General features: G+C 35.8%; 1 protein-coding gene and 3 pseudogenes across 2 annotated transcripts; 1 reads left to right on the top strand and 3 right to left on the bottom strand.

The window, feature by feature from the left end:
• Positions 1-3,857: 3,857 nt before the first annotated feature.
• LOC147949076 (B3 domain-containing protein At5g54067 pseudogene) lies at positions 3,858-4,541 on the bottom strand (annotated as a pseudogene). The gene has a single exon (XR_015574058.1). The product of XR_015574058.1 is annotated as a B3 domain-containing protein At5g54067 pseudogene (transcript).
• A 2,702-nt stretch (positions 4,542-7,243) lies between these two features.
• LOC104753867 (anthocyanidin 3-O-glucoside 2'''-O-xylosyltransferase pseudogene) lies at positions 7,244-8,716 on the top strand (annotated as a pseudogene).
• Positions 8,717-13,697: 4,981 nt separating this feature from the next.
• Positions 13,698-15,967, bottom strand: LOC104753860 (heat stress transcription factor A-9-like). The gene is made up of 2 exons (XM_019235968.2): positions 14,567-15,967; positions 13,698-14,476 (listed from the first exon to the last, which is right to left on the bottom strand). Exons 1-2 carry the CDS (start codon positions 14,906-14,908, stop codon positions 13,826-13,828), a joined length of 993 nt encoding a protein of 330 aa, XP_019091513.1. The 5' UTR covers positions 14,909-15,967; the 3' UTR covers positions 13,698-13,825.
• A 2,453-nt stretch (positions 15,968-18,420) lies between these two features.
• Positions 18,421-19,377, bottom strand: LOC147949075 (L-type lectin-domain containing receptor kinase IX.1 pseudogene; annotated as a pseudogene).
• Positions 19,378-19,788: the final 411 nt, after the last annotated feature.

Raw genomic sequence — 19,788 nt, 5'->3', positions numbered from 1 at the left:
GCTTACGGAGAGACTGTTTAATACTTGTATCAAGTCCATCAGAAGTGACAATGGGTCCGAATTCTTGGCTCTCACTGCTTTCTTCAGAAATATGGTGTCATGCATAAAACATCCTGTGTTGGCACTCCTCAACAAAATGGGAGAGTGGAACAAAAACATAGACACATCCTTAATGTTGCTCGCGCGTTACGGTTTCAAGTAAATTTGCCAATCGAGTTTTGGGGTGAGTGTGTGTTAATGGCATGTTACTTAATCAATAGGACTCCCTCTGAGGAGTTGGGGAACATCACTCCCTTTGAACGTCTGTTTCGCAAACCTCCAGCTTATGAGCATCTTCGTGTTTTCGGTAGCCTATGCCACGCGCACAACCAGTCACGTGGTGGCGACAAGTTTGCTTCCCGGAGTAGACGGTGCGCCTTTGTCGGATATCCTCAGGGTAAAAAGGGCTGGCGAGTGTTTGATCTTGAACGACTGGAGTTCTTTGTTTCACGCGATGTCTTTTTTTCTGAGACGAAATTCCCGTACTTGCCACACACGTCTCTTCCTTTGGTCGATGAAGAAGAAGAAGGCCAACCATTATGGGCTCCAATTTTTGAAGACCTTCTGTTTGATGAAGATCCAAGTTATAATGTTTGGCCCAGTTCGTTACACAATCCCCTTGTTGCTACAAGTTCGTTTAGTGGGCCTGCTGATGATAATTCGGCCCCTTCAGAATTAGGGTCCACTTTGTGTCAAGATATTCCTTTGTCTTCTTCCTCTACTTCTGCGACTGACGACACTGTTGCGGAACAACTTTTAGGAAAAGGTCAACGGAAGAAAACCAAATCGGAAGGAAAAGGTCACCGATTTCGTCGCCAATCGAGGAGGCGGGAACAGTTGCGGTGGTGTATGCAATTACAGATTATGATGGTACTCAGCGACGCATACTGCTTATGTTGCTGTCATTATTTCATAGGTTGAGCCACGGTCCTTCAAGCAAGCAATGCAAGATGAGAAATGGCGTAATGTGGTTGGCAATGAACATGGTGCGGTCGAGGAAAATCAAACCTGGACCAAAAAAGACTTACCTCCGGGGAAGAAGGTCATCGGGTGTCAGTGGGTTTTCAAAGTCAAGTTTCAATCCGATGGCAACATAGAACGATATAAAGCACAATTAGTGGCTCTGGGAAATAAGCAAATAGAGGGCAAAGACTATGGTGAAACATTTTCCCCTGTTGCGAAAATAGGCACTGTTCGATTTTTTTTGGATACGGCGTCAAAGAATAATTGGTTGGTTCATCTGATTGATGTCCACAACGCTTTCCTCCATGGCGATTTGGAGGAGGAGGTCTATATGCGTATGCCTCCGGGGTTTCAGTCTGCTGATCCAAACAAAGTGTGTCGATTTCGAAAGTCTCAGTATGGACTGAAACAGGCACCCCACTGCTGGTTTGCGAAGCTCTCTTCGGCGTTGCTTGCATATGGCTTTGTTCAAGCTACATCTGATTACTCTTTGTTCACCTACAAAAAAGGTACTACTCTTATACACATTCTTGTCTACGTTGACGATTTGATCATCACTGGGAGTTGTGAACGAGCCACACAAGCTTTCAAAGAGTACTTGTCTTCTTGCTTTCATATGAAGGACTTGGGTGAGTTGAAATTTTTTCTAGGCATTGAAGTAGCAAGGAATGCTTCGGGTTTTTATTTGTGTCAACGCAAATATGCTCTTGACATCATCTCCGAGACGGGTTATCTGGCCACAAAACCTGCAGATTTTCCACTCGAACAAACTCATGGTCTGCAACGGTCTACTTCTCCTTTCTTGAAGGACCTAAAACCATATCGTTGTCTATTGGGTCGACTTATTTACTTGGGTGTCAAACGTCCCGACTTGGAATTCTCTGTTCATGTTCTGGCTCAGTTTATGCAGACACCACAAGAAGATCACTGGCAAGCTGCGCTTCGGGTTGTACGGTACTTAAATCTGATCCCAGACAGGGCATCTTGTTGCGATCTGATAATAATTTCGAGCTTACTGGCTGGTGTGATTCGGACTGGTCTGGTTTTCCTCTGAACCGACGCTCGGTGACTGGTTATTTTGTTCAACTAGGGACTTCTCCAATAAGTTGGAAGACTAGGAAGCAGAAAATAGGAACCCGTTCTTCAGCTGAGGCTGAATATCGGGCTATGGCTGATCTAGTTCAGGAATTGTTATGGGTGAAACGGATGTTACACATGTTGGGGGTGCTTCATACGCAGCCAATGACAGTCCGCTGTGACCCGGTGTTTCATGAAAGAACCAAACACATAGAGAATAACTGCCATTTTGTTCGCGATGAGGTCGTAACTCGTAACATTCTTCTGCATCATGTTAACATGAAGTTTCAGCTGGTTGATACTTTAACCAAACTGATTGGGAGAGATGGTTTTTGGCGTTTTCGGTGCAAGCTAGGCATTCATAATCTGTATGCTCCAGCTTGAAGGGGGGTATTGTAACATCCGTGAACCGAAATCCCGGTTTGGGAGTTGCATCGGTCGATGCAAGGTCAAGTTCCTTCGTTTTGACTTAAGTCAAACGCTGCGTTTTGGGTAAAGGAAACCCTTAACATGATTTTGTCTCATTCGTGGTGTTGTGGCCGTTTTTGAGAAATAGAAAGAGAGAAAAAGCTTTGTGAGAGTTCTTGAGCGTTTTTGGAGATTCTTGGAGGTTTGTGGCGTTTCTTGGTGAGATCTATAGCTGAGAATGTTGTAGGAGCTTCCTAGGAACGTTTCTCCTTGTGTTTGGGTCGGATTTCTTCTGTGGCAAAGGTAAGTACATGACCATGGCTTATCTAAGCTAGAGATCTCTCTGATTTGCTTTTTATGTGCTGTTAGGCTTGTTAGATTGTTATTTGGGACGTTAGGAAGCTTTCTTGTGGCTTGGGATCGAGTTTTGTGGTTGTAGGAACGAAGATCCGGCGAGAAGCTTCGGAGGAAAACGATGCACTTTGTGCGTCGGTCGACGCAGATGCGAGGACGGCGCGTAAACTCTAGGGTCTTTGTGCTATGTCGAGCATGCGTCGGTCGATGCAATGGGAGCATCGGTCGATGCAAGTTACCCTTGCATCGGTCGATGCAGATCTTGCGTCGGTCGACGCAACCTCCAACTGGTGTCGGTCGATGCATGTTGGTATCGGTCGATGCGAAGTCCTGGTTTGTTATTGTTGATTGTTGAATGTTGTTTGATGGTTAGAGATGTCTCTATTGCTTGTGTGTATAGCCCAGTAGATGAGAGGATTGCCTTACTGAGTGTTTATAAAATACTCATGCATTGCAATGTGTGTTTGTGGTGCAGGTAAAGGCAAAGTGTGGCAACTTGTCCTGTGTGAAAGTTGTTAAAGGATGAGGACCAGGGTTCGAGGAATGCCTGGCGCACCAATAACCTACTGGTGGATGTGGATTTCTACAGTGATGGGTTAGGATCGATGCCTTGCAGGGCCAGCTTGGGGTCCATTCGGGCGGCTAGCAATCAGGTTAGTGGGCTAGCAGTGAGGCTAGTGGGGTCTACGGGACGGGTTGTTACAGGTATTGAGGTTGTCTGGTAGCTTAACCAGGTTTATATACCCGATTTACTAACAAAGGCATATTCGATATAAGTACTACGCATATTTGTGATATGATAAGGATAGTATATTGTAACTTGTTTTAGTTCAGATCTCCTCCTAGATTGTAGATTATGGTTGAGGCTAAAGCTATATATGTAACATCTTTTCTCATGAATAAACACAGAGTTTCATTGACATTTGTTTCTCTTTATACTCTTTTATCACTGGTTGCCAAGGAAGCATAGCCGTAATATATATAGAGTTTTAAAATTATAGATTAAAGTTGTGAGATTAAGCCAAAAACTTAAATTTGTTATTATTATAGAAAATAAAACTAACAACTAACAACACAACATTTGGAATATGGAAAATTTATGAATTTTAGAAATATCATATATAATATTGTAAGGTTCTCTTTTAACAAGCTCTAAGAAGTTGTTATTTGATGGAAACAAGTTACACTGGAATCATTACTTGCAATTCATTGTATTGAAAATTGAGAACAATGAATTTCTTTTCAATTTGATCCCAGTAGAGCTTCAGAAAATCGTCTTTTGCGAGATCTAACGAATGCTTCATTTCACTCCAACCAGACGCGAAATAATATCTAGGGTTATTAATACCTGTGACTTTTAGAGTAACCGTGTACAAATCGTCTTCCATTACGTCATAGACTTTCACTTGAACACCGCTTAGCAAATCTTCAGTTGTAACATCTCTTTCCACTAGATCACCGTTTTGTAAAACAATTATTTTCATCCTCGTGAGGACAGACTCCACTTTTTCTTTCGGTAATGCGACATTACCAACAACATCGCTCTTTGATAACCTCTTTTCTATGATCATAGCCGGATCTAATAGATCTCTGCTGTAATTCATCTTGATAAATTTTATATAAAAAGTAGAAAATAGCTTGTATATTTTTTGTGTTTTCGATGCAATATATATAATAAGAGAAACCACTCCTAAAATCTCTTCCTTAAAATGTCTTAATTGAATACCCCACTCCTAAATTCCTTAATTGAATAACTCACTCCTAAAAGCTCTTGTATTTCTTTAATATGGTCTTGATTGGAAGAGCATATGAAAAAAAAAATTTTTTTAATTTTATCATCCAATCAACATTTATTAGGAGATGGAAGAAAATGGAAGAAAATTTTGTGCCAATTATTGATTTATAATTTTCCATTTTGTAAAACAGAGATAAAAAGTTTACATGTGTTATAACAAGTGTCCCTCCTCATTCAATCCATCACAACAATAGTCTCCCTAAATAAAATGCATGTAACACTTGTTCAGCACTTGTTAACAACCTCTTTATACTTGTCTTTGTCTCCTTCCACTATAAATAGAAGATATGTACAAGAGAAGCATATAGTGATAAATCATACTATTTCTCTAAGTTTCTCTCTAGTCTTATATAATAAAGTAATATTCTCTTTTGACAAGCTCTAAAAAGTTGTTATTTGGCATTCTCTTCTTGCAACATGTATTATTTCCTCTTTAATATTTTTAGTGTATTTTTTCAATTAACTTTATGTGACATACATTATCTTATTTATATTTATATTTAAGACAAAATATAATTTGATATTTTACATTATAAAATGTTTAATTTTTTTTTTTAATTTGTGTAGTATATTGTCCAAAATATGAATTTTCTTTTTCTATAAGAAGTTGCCATTTGACATGCTCTTCTTGCAACATGTGTCATTTTCTCTTTAATATTTTTAGTATATTTTTTCAATTAACTTTATATGCCATATATTATTTTATTTATATTTGTATTTACAACAAAATATAATTTGATATTATACATTACAAGATGTTCAACTTATTCTTTAATTTGTGTAGCATATTGTCTAAAATAATAATTTTCTCTTTTATTTTTTTTCCTTTATTTCTTTATTATAATAGATATATAATATGTTTTGCTTGAAATTCCTATCAGATATTATTAGTTACATTAACAATTTATATTTGAAAAAAAAATGTAAGTATTTATGAACCTTCTCACATATTTTATTAAATTTCATATTCTATCGCATATTTTGTAACTCTCGTATTAATTTGATTACTTTGAAATTCCCATCATATATTTATAGTTATATTAACTAAAAAATTATACTTAATGTAACTAATAAATGTATTTTTGGTGAACCTTCTCAGATATTTTACTAAATTTCAGATTCTATCACATATGTTGTAACTCTCATATTAATAATCATATACATCTTTAAGGTACTAAATTTCATTTTATTGAAATTATTTACTTATGTTATATGTTGACACTTTTGTATCTTCCATAGTATTATTAATATTGTAATAAATGACAAACAAAAATTAGAAACATAATAAATATTAAAATATATTAATATGTATTTATTACATTTTATAACTCTCATATAGCTTATGTAACTCCTTACAAATATAAATTGATATAAGAATCAGTGCATTAACTACCCAATTAAATAATGAATCTATATAGGCTTCTAACTCCAATTTTTAAGGCACACATCTCAATAACCCTCATATCTCAAACCTCACATAATTTTGTAAATTCTATGGTTCTTTTTATTCAACTAACATTTTCTTAGTGTATTTCATTATTTTTTTTAAATAAAGTAACATTTTCTTAATCTCATACTTTAAAAAACTGACAAGAGGCACTCATTCCTCTCAAATTTTATACATAAAAAAAATATCCAAAAAAAATATCTTGATATTTTAATAATGTTCTTTTTGAAATATCTTGACATTTTAGTAAGGTTTTCTTTTGACAAACTCTAAGAAGTTGTCATTTGGCACTCTTTATTGCAACCAGAACCGGCGCTAGAGATTTGGTGGCCACAAGCCAAAAAACAATTGTTGAAACTGAAAAAGTCTTTAGAGGAATCGAACCCATAACCTCAAGGCAAACATACACTTACCAGTAAAACTAAAGACACTTCTTAAATAATTCCGGCCGTTTAACATTATATAGAGCTGAGCGGCCGCAAGCTGGTGCTTGGCTTGCTTGTAGTCATGGCCGGCTCTGATTGCAACATGTGTGATTTTCTCTTTAATATTTTTAGTGTATTTTTTTAATTAACTTTATATGATATATATTATCTTATTTATATTTATATTTTATAATTTAATATTATATGTAAAGTGATTTTAATGTAGTGGCAGGAGGTAAGTCTATTTGTAGAAGGCATTATCACACCAGGGATCGAGTCCCGCTTCCTACAAATGTAAGAATTTGGCTAATGGGCCGGCCAGTTATAGTCTAATGGTTGACAAAATCTTTTTTAATATTATACGTTATAAGATGTTCAATTTATTTTTTTAATTTGTGTAGTCGTATAATCCAAAATAATATAATGATTTTCTCTTTTATTTTATTCCTATATTTCTTTATTATAATAAATATATAATTTATTGTATATGTATTAATTCTTCAAAATATAACTCCGTTGATGCATGTTACGATACCATCACGTGTTGCACAGTTGCACGTACACGGGAGGTTACACTTGCTCGGTCATTTGGTTCCCCAAATAGCGACACACTATTCACCACGAGCCACACTCACCAATCCATTTAACGGGTTTCTGCCTTTTTATACTTCCAAAAGACACATCTCAGAAATCAAACAAAAGAAGAAAAAAGACTATCAAACAATATTTCCGGTAATTAAAGAATAGTACAAGACAGAACCCAAAGAAGAATATGGGTGATTTTGGATCAAATGGTTCGTCAAGCATGAGCATTGTGATGTATCCATGGCTAGCCTTTGGTCATATGACTCCTTTTCTCCACCTCTCCAACAAGCTCGCAGAGAAAGGTCACAAGATTGTTTTCTTGCTTCCGAAGAAAGCACTAACCCAGCTCGAACCTCTTAATCTGTACCCGAATCTCATCACTTTCCACACCATCTCCATCCCTCAGGTCAAAGGGCTCCCTCCCGGTGCAGAAACCAACTCCGACGTCCCCTACTTCTTGACTTATTTGCTTACAGTTGCAATGAACCAAACCCGGCCAGAGGTCGAGACCATTTTCCATACAATCAAGCCTGACTTGGTTTTCTTCGATACTGCCCATTGGGTGCAAAACCGTTTGCTTCAACATTGTGAGTGCTGCGGCAATCGCGCTGTCTCTTGTCCCTGCCGCTGAGCGTGAAGTCATTGACGGGAAGGAACTGTCAGGGGGCGAGTTAGCTAAGATACCTCTAGGTTACCCATCTTCGAAAGTCGTCTTGCGTCCGCATGAAGCAAAATCCCTAAAATTCATGTGGAGGAAGCGTGAGAGGACTGCTTGTTTCTTTGACGTGAAAGTTACCACGATGAGAAACTGCGACGCGATAGCTATAAGGACTTGTCGTGAGACGGAAGGCAAATTCTGCGATTACATCAGTAGCCAATACAGCAAACCGGTTTACCTGGCCGGACCGGTACTCCCTCTGGATCCAAACCTAATCAGCCCTCTCTAGAGTCTCGGTGGGCAGAGTGGCTAGCGAAATTCAAAACCGGTTCGGTTGTGTTCTGCGCTTTCGGTAGCCAACCCGTTGTAGACAAGAACTCTGTTTAGGGCTAGAATCAACCGGTTTACCGTTTCTGATTGCAATTAAGCCTCCTACGGGTGTATCAACCGTTGAGGAAGCGTTACCGGAAGGATTCGAGGAGAGGGTTCAAGGACGTGGGACGTGGCATTGTGTTCGGAGGTTGGATTCAGCAACCGTTGGTGTTCGACCATCCTTCAGTGGGATGTTTTGTTAGCCACTGCGGGTTTGGGTCGATGTGGGAGTCTTTGATGAGTGATTGTCAGATTGTTTTGGTTCCGCAGCACGGAGAACAGATATTGAACGCGAGGCTGATGACGGAGGAGATGGAGGTGGCGGTTGAGGTGGAGAGGGAAGAGAATGGGTGGTTCTCGCGGGGGAGCTTGGAGAATGCTGTGAAGAGTGTGATGGAGGAAGGTAGTGAGGTCGGTGAGAAAGTGAGAAAGAATCATGACAAGTGGAGATGTGTTTTGGCTGAGTCTGGTTTTGCTGATGGTTATATCGATAAGTTTGAACAGAGTTTGATTGAACTTGTGAAGTCATGAATTGATTTCATTATTTGTATGTTTTGTGAAACGTAAAAAAAAATGAAAAAAAATGGATTTGGTTTGGGTTTGATTGAACTTGTGTCGTTCTATCATTAATAACCCTAATCTGTATGCTTTTCACACAACACATGGTAATTATAGAATTTATAAATATGATAGAGGTCAGCTTTAACTATCTTGAGTGTCACATCTTTGCAATTTTCATAAGATTAGGGAATATATTTAGTTTCCGGAAGCTAAACACTACAAGAAAACAGGCAATGCTGGTAACCTTTTTTTAACTATAACATATATTAGGGAATAATTTCCGTAAATTAAATACGAAAAGGAAACTATATATAGATTATAAACAACTTAAATAGATTATTAATCAAACCTAAAGATAAACATATTCGTAACAAACTTGAATCATTCAATTCATACCAGTACTCTCCTAATTCCTAAACTTCAGATCATCTCTCATCTGTAACAAAATCCTCATAACCAGAAGCACAAGAACCACAAGAACAAGATAAGAAGAAAAAACTAAGGAACGTCAACATAAATGGGGTCAAAGTTTCATGCTTTTATGCTCCCATGGTTCGGGTTTGGTCACATGACTGCATTTTTCCATCTGGCTAACAAATTAGCTGAGACACGGCACAAAATCCCTTTCTTGCTCCCCAAGAAAGCTCTAAAGCAGCTTGAACCTCTCAATCTCAGACTGCATTGTCTTTCACACTCTTACCATCCCATCCGTAGATGGCCTCCCTGCTGGCGCTTAGAAAACCTGGGATATACCGATCTCTTCAGGGAGTTTTCTCGCATCGGCTATGGATCGGACACGGAATCAGGTCGAAGAAGCGGTTTCTATAGGTAAACCGGATCTTCTTCGATTTTGCTCACTGGATTCGGGAAATAGCTAGAGAGTGTGAGCTTTATAACGATGTCCGCAGCATGTGTAGCTATCTCGTTTGTCCCTGGTCGTAGTCCAGATGATTTGGCTGTTCCTCTCGCATCCATTTGGAGGGTCAAATGGAAAGAGTCTCTGGTTAGTACTGGGCTAATGAATGGTTATGTTCAATGGCGAACCTAGGAAATTTTTACTGGGGTCAAAAACATAACTAAATTTTTCTTTTAACATAAATATAAAAAATGAATACGAGATATTACTTTATCAAACAAAATGAACCAGAGATTCCAAAAAAAAGGAGAATATTACACGTGAATAGCGAATCCATAGCGAAGAAACAAGCTTCCAGCTCCACAAATAGTATATAACCCATCAACGAAATCAGTAGCGGATTCAGGAATATCCTCAGCTCTCCACCCAGGCCCGGCTCATACCCATGGCGAGAGGGGCGGTGGCCATGGGACAATTTTTTTTTTTCAAAAAACCTTAAGCAAATGGGGTCCAAAAAAATGGAAAAAAAAAAAAAATTTATGTTGTTAAGAGTCTAAATAAAATTATAGGCCTAAGGACCAAAAAATTGTTGAGACGGGGCTGTCTCCACCTAAGCTGAGTAGGATTCGTACGACTGTTCGATGAATCAAACTCACTCACAAGCTTCTTATGAGCGGGTACACGTGGCTTGAACGGTTCATGTGTAACCGATGGCTTGATCCGATACAACCAGCTGAATAAATATGGAAAAAGATCAGAACTTTAACGAAAATTTATCAAAAATTACAAAATAAAAAACACCGGAGATACGAAAGAGTAAACGAGCCAACCTTCGTTGATTCATTTATATACCGCAAAATTGGGTTGTTTGGACTTTGAACCACAAAATTAACAACAATATCATTGCAAAAACTGGGAATTTTGCCAATGTCCATTTGTGACATAACGAATTATATTCAACCAAATGAGTAATATGATTTGCTAATAATTTTTAAAAGTGAGTATAACTATCTAGATCCTGTATTTGTAGCTACGTAGAAATAAAAGCCACAGGTACTTGTATTTACATGTGTTAATTTTCATAGACCAGAAATGCAGATAATTTCACAGGCTCCTCCTCTTTATGGTAAAAAAAGTAACACAACCCATCTTCCTCTTTGTGGTCCTAACCAATTAATCTTCCTCTTTACAGACTCTTTATTGACAAAATTTGCAATGTAAAAGGGAATTATTTTGCAATGAGAATGTAGACTCTGCAACAAAATTTGCAATGTAATTATCTGACGAGTAGGTAGATTCTACAAAAAATTTGCAACGTAATTATCTGACGAGTAGGTATAGACTCTTTATGATAGGACATTAGTAGATCTAATCTTGCGGAAGCAACATTTTTATTTTATTTTTTGCTCTGTATTATTAATTTTAGCTTCCCACAACAATAAACGCATTTTCTTATATAACTTAACTTGAAAATTTATGCATATGGCACTTTCCACCAAATGAGCAATATGATTAGCTAATAATTTTTAAAAGTGAATATAACTCTCCATATCCTGTATTTGTAGCTACGTAGAAAAAAAACCACAGGTGATTGTATTTACATGTGTTAATTTTCATAGACCAGAAATACAAATAATTTCACAGGCTTCTCCTCTTTGTGGTGAAAAAAGTAACTCAAACCATCATCCTCTTTGTGGTTCCAAAAGTAACTCAACCAATTAATCTTCCTCTTTACAGACTCTTTATTGACAAAATTTGCAATGTAAAAGGGAATTATTTTGTAATGAGAAGGTAGACTTTGCAACAAAATTTGCAATGTAATTATCTGACGAGTAGGTATAGACTCTTTATGATAGGACATTAGTAGATCTAATTTTCCGCGTTTGCGTGATTACGCGGAAGCAACCTTTTTATTTTATTTTTGCTCTGTATTATTAATTTTAGCTTCCCACAAAAATAAACGCATTTTCTTATATAACTTAACTTGAAAAATTATGCGTATGGCACTTTCAACCAAATGAGCAATATGATTAGCTAATAATTTTTAAAAGTGAGTATAACTCTCCAGATCTTGTATTTGTAACTACGTAGAAATAAAAACCACATGTACTTGTATTTACATGTGTTAATTTTCATAGACCAGAAATACAAATAATTTCATAGGCTTCTCCTCTTTGTGGTGAAAAAAGTAACTCAAGCTATCATCCTCTTTGTGGTCCCAAAAATAACTCAACCAATTAATTTTCCTCTTTATTGACAAAATATGCAATGTAAAAGGGAATTATTTTGCAATGAGAAGGTAGACTCTGCAACAAAATTTGCAATATAATTATCTCACGAATAGGTAGACTCTACAACAAAATTTGCAATATAATTATCTGACAAGTAGGTATAGACTCTTTATGATAGGACATTAGTATATCTAATCTTCCATGTTTCCGTGATTACGCGGAAGCAACCTTTTTATTTTATTTTGCTCTGTATTAATTTTAGCTTCCCACAAAAAACAAAAGCATCTTATTATATAAACCTTAGTTTTCAAAGTTATTAATTCATATAATCGCGACATGTATCAAAGTATATCCATAATATTTTGATATCTGTGAAAAGAATTTTTATTTAATAATTATAGGAAAATTAAAAAATTCTAAAAGTAAATGGATTACTATTAATATTTTTGAAAAGTATATAAAACCAAAAGTAATCTATTATATCACTAATTTTAAAAGAAAATTATATATTAAATTACTAATTTCAGTAGGAAAATATATGCAATTAATAAAGAAAATATTTGAAATTTAATTGCATAAATTATTTCTTATAATCATATAGTAAAAAGAAATTTATACAGAAAAGTGATTAAAGTATAAAATGTTTAATGTGTTAAAATTAGTGATTAACATAATATAAGGAAATAAGATAATCAAAATAAAAAATTTATGTAATATTCTTAAGTTTCAATTGGTGAATAATTTGATAGCGTATTCAATATTATGTTATTTTATAAACCTTGGTTTTCAAAGTTAGTAACTCATGTGATCGCGACACGTATCAATTTTTAACAATTAAAGATTTTGTCATGTGTTATACAAAAATTTTGTTTTAACATATTTATAAATTATTAAAAATTAAAAATTTAAACAATTTAATAAACATAAAAAGATAGTTCATATATGTATAAAAAATAATACTAATTCTAATTTTAAATTACTAATTCTATAAAAAAAAGAATTAAGAAAATTATACAATTAATTACTATAATTAAATAAATTATACTGTCAATTATTAACTATTTAGTTGATGGATATAGATATGGGTATTCCTTTTCAGGTAGCCTATTCGAATGGAAACTGCTAAGAGATCAATTGTTCAGCGTTAGATCAATTTGTTCAATAAAAAGAATGGAAACTACTAAGAAGATATACCCTCATTGTTTTTGTTGAACAATTGATCTAACGCTGTCACCTGCCAAATCAAACTAGCGGATGTATATCTTCAAACATGCTTAAATATATACTTTCGAGGAAATTGATCTTTTAAAAGCACACTCCGATTTGACATTTTTCAGTGTCTACTCTTTTGTCGCTTTGCAATTGTTAGAGCAATTACATCGGTTATACAACCATCTGAGTGACAAAAGAATTAAATTTAATGATTTATTTTTTTATTGTTTACTCAGTTTATGACAGTTGTAGATTCAGTATTTTAATAACTCTCGCAGAGACATTTATTTTTCATCTCTTCACCTTTTTCTCATTTTTTTATTTTTTTTTTTCTTCACATTCTCCATCGAGTATGTGCGATGGGAATGTCCTTATATTATATAACAAAACTTGAAAGTATCTAATTTTACTTACCTTGGACATCTGATTTCCATCTATCCCAGCATATCTCTCATGGCTACGCATCTGATGCTGTAGAGGATCGTTACTCGGCTCGGTTCTACCTTGCCGGGGTGGTCACACGGTGGTCTGACAGGTTCCCTTTTTTCCTCTTTATTGTGTTGCCCGAACTTAATTTACTTTTGCTTCTACTACATAAAGACTAGAGTGTGATATGTGAACTTTTCTATTCAAAACCTTGTAGATCATAATAACCTATAAATAAAAGAACCAGCCTACCATGTAAAAAGTTGTAAACTAAAAGGCTATACACACTATAAAATCAACCATTATTCAAAACGCAGTCAAGTGTTAGCGGAATAAAGAGCTACACTTTTTACAAGAGCTAACAGTATAATCCAGACAACTCTGTACAAGTTCTTTTATATTTTTTTTTTTTTGTTTTACTCGATTCTCCAATTTACATCTACATCAATCTTCTTTTCACCCATTGAACCAACGTCAACAAGTATGTCCTCTGTATTAAGCTGGCATCTCGTACTCCCACTTTGATTATTGTTCATGGAAATGTCAGACTCATGATCTGGTTGTGTTGTTGCAGCCATGGCCATAAATTCTCTAATTATCAGCTGACTTTCCACATCCACCAAGTTTTTTTGAGTTTCTTGATCGTGAAGCAACTTCAACTTCTTCACGAATTCAGTTGCTTCGAGCTCTCTCTGTTGTTTCATTTTCCTCTTCCTCACCAGCCTTTCAACAAATCTTTGATCTTTGGCCAACTTTGCAAAGAAGCTTAGCATATGTCTTTGTTCTGTTTCGACTCCGTGTATCTTCTCTTGCACAGTGACCATTTGATCTTGAGACTCTTCCTGTTGTTGTTTCAACTTCAACACCTCCAATCTTATTGGACAGTTCTGATCCTCCTTCAGTAACTCAGCCTCTGTCTCTGTCTTCTTCAACCCCGTGGTGCTCGCTTCCTTGTTACAATTACTTTTGCTTCTCCTCCTCTTGATGTTCTTCAGCAAATGTTTCTTACCTCCTTGAAAACCTTCGTTAGCAAACTCCCACCTATCTGAATCTACCTTCTTAAACCCCTACAAAACCCTAGCTTTAAGTTACAAAGCTTGCGACACAAGAAACATAGCTAAAAAGTAAAAACCAATAAAAACTCGTTTTATCCTTACGTAGGTGTTGAGCTGACGGACGAAACTTGAGAAGTTCTTGTGTTTGAAGTATTTGGGAAGGAGATTCTCAGAGAACTCGTAAGAATCCCAGATGATGAAGCTTTTACGGGTCGGGTTCCATGATACAACCGGGTCTGTTACTTTGTCATCGACGATCTCAAACGTCTTTCTCAGAAACGGCGTTATTACACCTATCTCGTGCAATTTTGAAAAACTAACTGACGACGAGGAGTCGGTTAAGTTAACGGCATCAGCCTCTTCTTTGGTTGGTGAAACGACGTCGTCGTCAGACGAGCCTCCTCCGCTTCCGATCTCGCCACCTTTAACGGTGACAGTCTCCATTGCCGTCTCTTGACCAAGCGAAGCCGAAGATTCAATCGCCGACGTTTGGAATCGCCGTCACAGCTTCCCAACGCCGTTACTATCTTCGTCTCCTTTTGGAAACTTCTTTGCTGTTTATGGAAATATATAAATAGTGTTTACTTTACGGTCTATCAAAAAAGTTAACAAAAAAATATATTTTTACACTCACTTTTCTGAATTCAACAAATCAACACCCATATTATAGTCCCATCTCTAACCGTTGGATCTTCGTGGTTGGTGAAGATGAATCGGTGGTCTAAGTATGGGAAAAAGAACCGACCGTATACAATTGAATTCGATTTCATGCATGAATGACAATTGTTGCGGACTAGAAGCACACAGCAGTTAAATATGCTACTTTACTACTATAGAAACAAATGAAAGAAAATAAAATAAAAGAGAGTTAAAAGCCAGTTTATTAAAGCTAGAGTATTATATAGAGCTGTGATCGTACTTTGATGATAAAGTTCATATACTATTGTAGATGAAGATGATGACAAATTGACAATACATATATAAAATTAGAATAACCGATATTTTTGTGATGGAAATATAATTAAAAAAAAAAGTTTGTATTGTAACCTCTGTATTATACGCACTAGAAAAATATCAACGTTAATCTGTTAAAAGAATAAAGCATTAATGTCGATGAAGAAATCTACAACCTGTTATAGCGTCTGCATTGGTTGTGGCCTCAACTGAGCGTTGAGTAAAGGCGATGGAGTGATGAAAAATTAATTAAGAAGAATGGAAGATCCCGGGAGGTGAAACTCGACTATCTATAGCAATAAGAAAACATGAAGCAGAGTCTTGACCACCATTGAACCAGTCGAATACCACCTTCCTGGATCTCCCTAACTTTTTCTTCATATACCACGATTTTGCAAGAATCAACACAATATACCAAGAATGGAATGTAGTTAAGGTATGGCCTGAATCTAGGCTAGCTAACCTTTGGATTCCTTGCTTTCATTCCACTTACTGTTTTCTTGTTTTAAGAGTGGATTGTTTGATTGTGATGGTTTGGTTATCAAAAGAAACAAACAAATTTATAGAGTAACTCAAGTTAAATGTATACTAACTCATTATTATTTATTACAAGAGTTACACTAAGATTTGTCCGCTATGTCAACTTTTGAAATTACAAAAGACATGGAACGGTTTATATATAGAATTTTACTATATTGACTGTTAACATTGTAGTTATTTAAGGTGTGTATTCAAGGACTATGTAACGTTTATATATCACAACAGCAAAGTTTATATATATACTCCATTGACTTCAGCATTTTAGGTAAATTTCATTAAAAAAAAACCCATTTGACTGGTATATATAACCAATTTAAAAGCTGGAATGTTGTGTATTAAATTGTGTTTGAGCTTTTGAACCATAGTGTGAAACGTTTTAAAAGCACTGATTTAATAATATCAGATGATTATTGTTTCGGTAATTAAGACTCTTTTGGTACAATCTATATTATGAAAGTTGGCCAACTCTCTCCATTCTTTTGCCACATCAGCAATTGAGAGAGTGCCATATGTCCATCCTTCTTTATGTTAGTTGTTGACTGATCCTCTTCGTCTTCCCTTGTTTGATTTTCGTAGTAACTGCTACTTCAACCTTTTCCGTCTTTCCTTGCTTTAATTTTGGTAGTAACTGCTCTTTTATAATATCTCTCACATCCTGCAGTTTTTTTATAGTGAACGAAGATGTGGAAAATGAAAGTCAACTATAGAGAAATGAGAATTTGAAGATCCACGCATGAACGAATTTATATTGATTGTAACTGGTTCTTTTTTGTAGCTTACCTATACTATGTTAATGCATTAGTAATGGTTTATTTCTTTTGCTCAAAATAGATTGTAAGTTAGTTTCTTCATCATGAGAATTGCATGCTATGTTTTGCTTACTGTTTTCTTTAATTATTTCTATATTTCTGGCTTTGGTAAGGTGTAGCAGGTTCGAAAAAAACTAATCTTTACATGGCAGGAGTCGTGAATATATAAAGAAATATGTTTAATTAGTTCTTCTAATTATAGTTTGTAAGTAATTATATACATTCTCATTCGATAACAAACAAGAAAAATCAAAATTACTCTATCTGCAAACGGTGTTGTTTTCCTTCTCTGCAAACCTTTTTTCTGTGACTCTATCTGCTCAACTATACATATGATTGTAAGTTCATTCTCACTATAGTGAACCTTAAGAATTTTGTCTTTGAGTGGTGTTGTTTCTAAATTTTTGTTTTATGTATTTAGGACCGGTATGTGTTTTGTTAAATGTAATCTTACTATAGTATAAGAAGAAACTGGTCATTTTGTGTTTTGATTCTTAATAAGTAGAATAGATTATGAGACTTGGGAATTGGTCAAGTTTACTACAGTTTTTTTCCTGACTGCTACAATGCCAGAGAAAAAGAAAATTCAGTCATGTGTGGTGGCTAATCCAAATTTCAGTCACATGATATGATATTAATCACCATGGTTTGTGCTTTCGTTTTTGACTACTCAATATACGAAATAATATTGACAGTGAAAATGTAATTGTTCGTATCATCAAAAGATAACCAGCGTAATGCGCGGGTACTTATCTAGTCATCAATAATTAGAAAGGAAAAACCATCTAAAACCAATAGTACTAGTTAGTAGTAGGAGCAGGACCCCAAACAGCCGAATGAACAAGAGAATTGAAAATATAGTATTTCTTTGATGGGTTTTGTGAAAATGTAGCTCTATGACTTTTAGCAAAGATTCATGTTTCACATTTCAATGTTTCGATAGATACAAGCAATATATGTATCAGATACTGATAGGGAAGAAAGTCTTTAAAAATATCCAAAAGCCTAACCTACACGATGCAAAAACCAAATTTGTTTTTCTGTACATGGTCCTTCTGCAAAATTTGGCACCACTCGTATGATCTAGATAAAACGTTAATACATATATTGAGTTGGTTTATTTTGTGCTAGTTAAATTTTATGGTAAATACTTTTGACCTATCGGAGCTTTCTCTCAATGCAGATAAGGAATAATTAATTTTTTTCCATTTTACACAGATTTGGCATATACAGAAATAATACAGCGAGATGTATATAAAGTAGAATGGTCGAAACTCAAAATATATGAGAATTTAAATGGAAATTAAAATTTTCATGTTGCATAATTTCCATAAAGCTTTCTTCTCAAGTTACAAAATGGAAATTATCTAGATCAATAATTTGCATGTAAACTTTTTATCTCTGTTTTACAAAAATGGGAAATTTATAAATCAATAATTGGCACAAAATTTTCTTCCATTTCCATATTAAAGAAATACAAGAGTTCGGCTTCACTTGCCGTTCACAATATGTATAACGTTTTGTAAACCTTCCAAACCCCATAATCATATAATAGAAATCATGTAAAACCAGACCACATGGTTCACTTGCCGTTCACATGTCCACACATACACACATATACAACTATATAAATGATGTGATATCGGATTACAATCAAGTTTCAGAACCGCAAAGGCCACCAAGATCTGCCTCATCTCTCATCTTCAGCTCCCGAGCAACTTGACTTCTCGAGGACGTGGTGGCAGATACTATACTTGAGCTAAGTAAGAGAGAAGAAGAAGGTGAGATGTGAAACGTGGCAGAGGGCATCTTTCGGGGAAGCTGAGGCAATGGTGACTCCAAGTTCAGTACTTGGATCGCTTGTTTTATAGAAGGCCTCGAGTTTCTATCAGGATGGCCACACCATAACCCCACGACCAACAAACATTCGGTTTGTTCCTTATCGAAATCCTCACCAAGTTTCTTATCAATGGCTGACACAAGTTCTTGTCTTCCATATAAATCCCACACTCTCTCCACAAGACTCATCTCACTCTCAGTGCTTTCTTGTGAATGATCAACAGACTTTCTCCCCGTGAGAATCTCTAGTATACCAATGCCAAAGCTATATATATCAGATTCCTTGCTCGCCCTTCCATCCATCACGTATTCTGGAGCCATGTACCCAAATGTTCCTGCTAGCCCTGTTGTATGGGAGCCTAGTTCATGGTCCATCAATCGAGCCAGCCCAAAGTCACCTAATTTTACATTGAAATTGATGTCCAACATGATATTGCTTGCCTTGATGTCCTTATGCAATACACACCTATCTCCCTCCTCATGAAGATAAAGAAGCGCAGAGGCTAAACCGAGAGCTATCTTGTATCTTATGTCCCATGAGAGATGGGGTCTTTTCCCAAAGAGGTGAGTGTCCAAGCTACCATTTGGCATGAACTCATATATCAGCAAATACTCATCTTTTTCATTACACCAACCGATGAGTTGCACCAGGTTCCGATGTCGCAGTTTGCTAATGATCTTAACTTCAGTTACAAACTCTTTTTTCCCCTGCTTGGAACCACCAGAAAATTTCTTCACTGCAACCATCATATCAATTTCGTTCAAGGACATGGAGCTAGCGCTGTTGTTTATCGAGCGATCTATCTCAATTTCGTACTAATGAAGTCGTCGCTATCAAATGTTTGGATCTCGATCGTTGCAATTCCAATCTGGTTCGCTTTTTTTCGATTATATTAGATCAATCTGGAAGAGAGGCCTTACTTGAGCTTTTCATTATTGACGTATTTGTATCATAATTCTGCTTCTTGAGTAATAAGTTTTGAATTTTGAGATCATTGGAAAGTTGCTAAAATTATTGATGCTTCATACATAGTGGCAGCGGTAAATCTTGGAGGGTACTAAAACTAATTGTTTTGTTTTGTAGATTTTTTGATTTATCTTATTAGTCTTTAGATGAGGAACTTAGTATTCAACTATATTCTTAAGCTAGTTTATTTGTGATTTCCCCAGTCTGTATCTGTG

This window comes from Camelina sativa, chromosome 2, assembly GCF_030686135.1.
Source record: "Camelina sativa cultivar CO46 ecotype springtype chromosome 2, ASM3068613v1".
NCBI lineage: Eukaryota > Viridiplantae > Streptophyta > Magnoliopsida > Brassicales > Brassicaceae > Camelina > Camelina sativa.
This window is presented reverse-complemented; position numbering and strand designations above follow the sequence as displayed.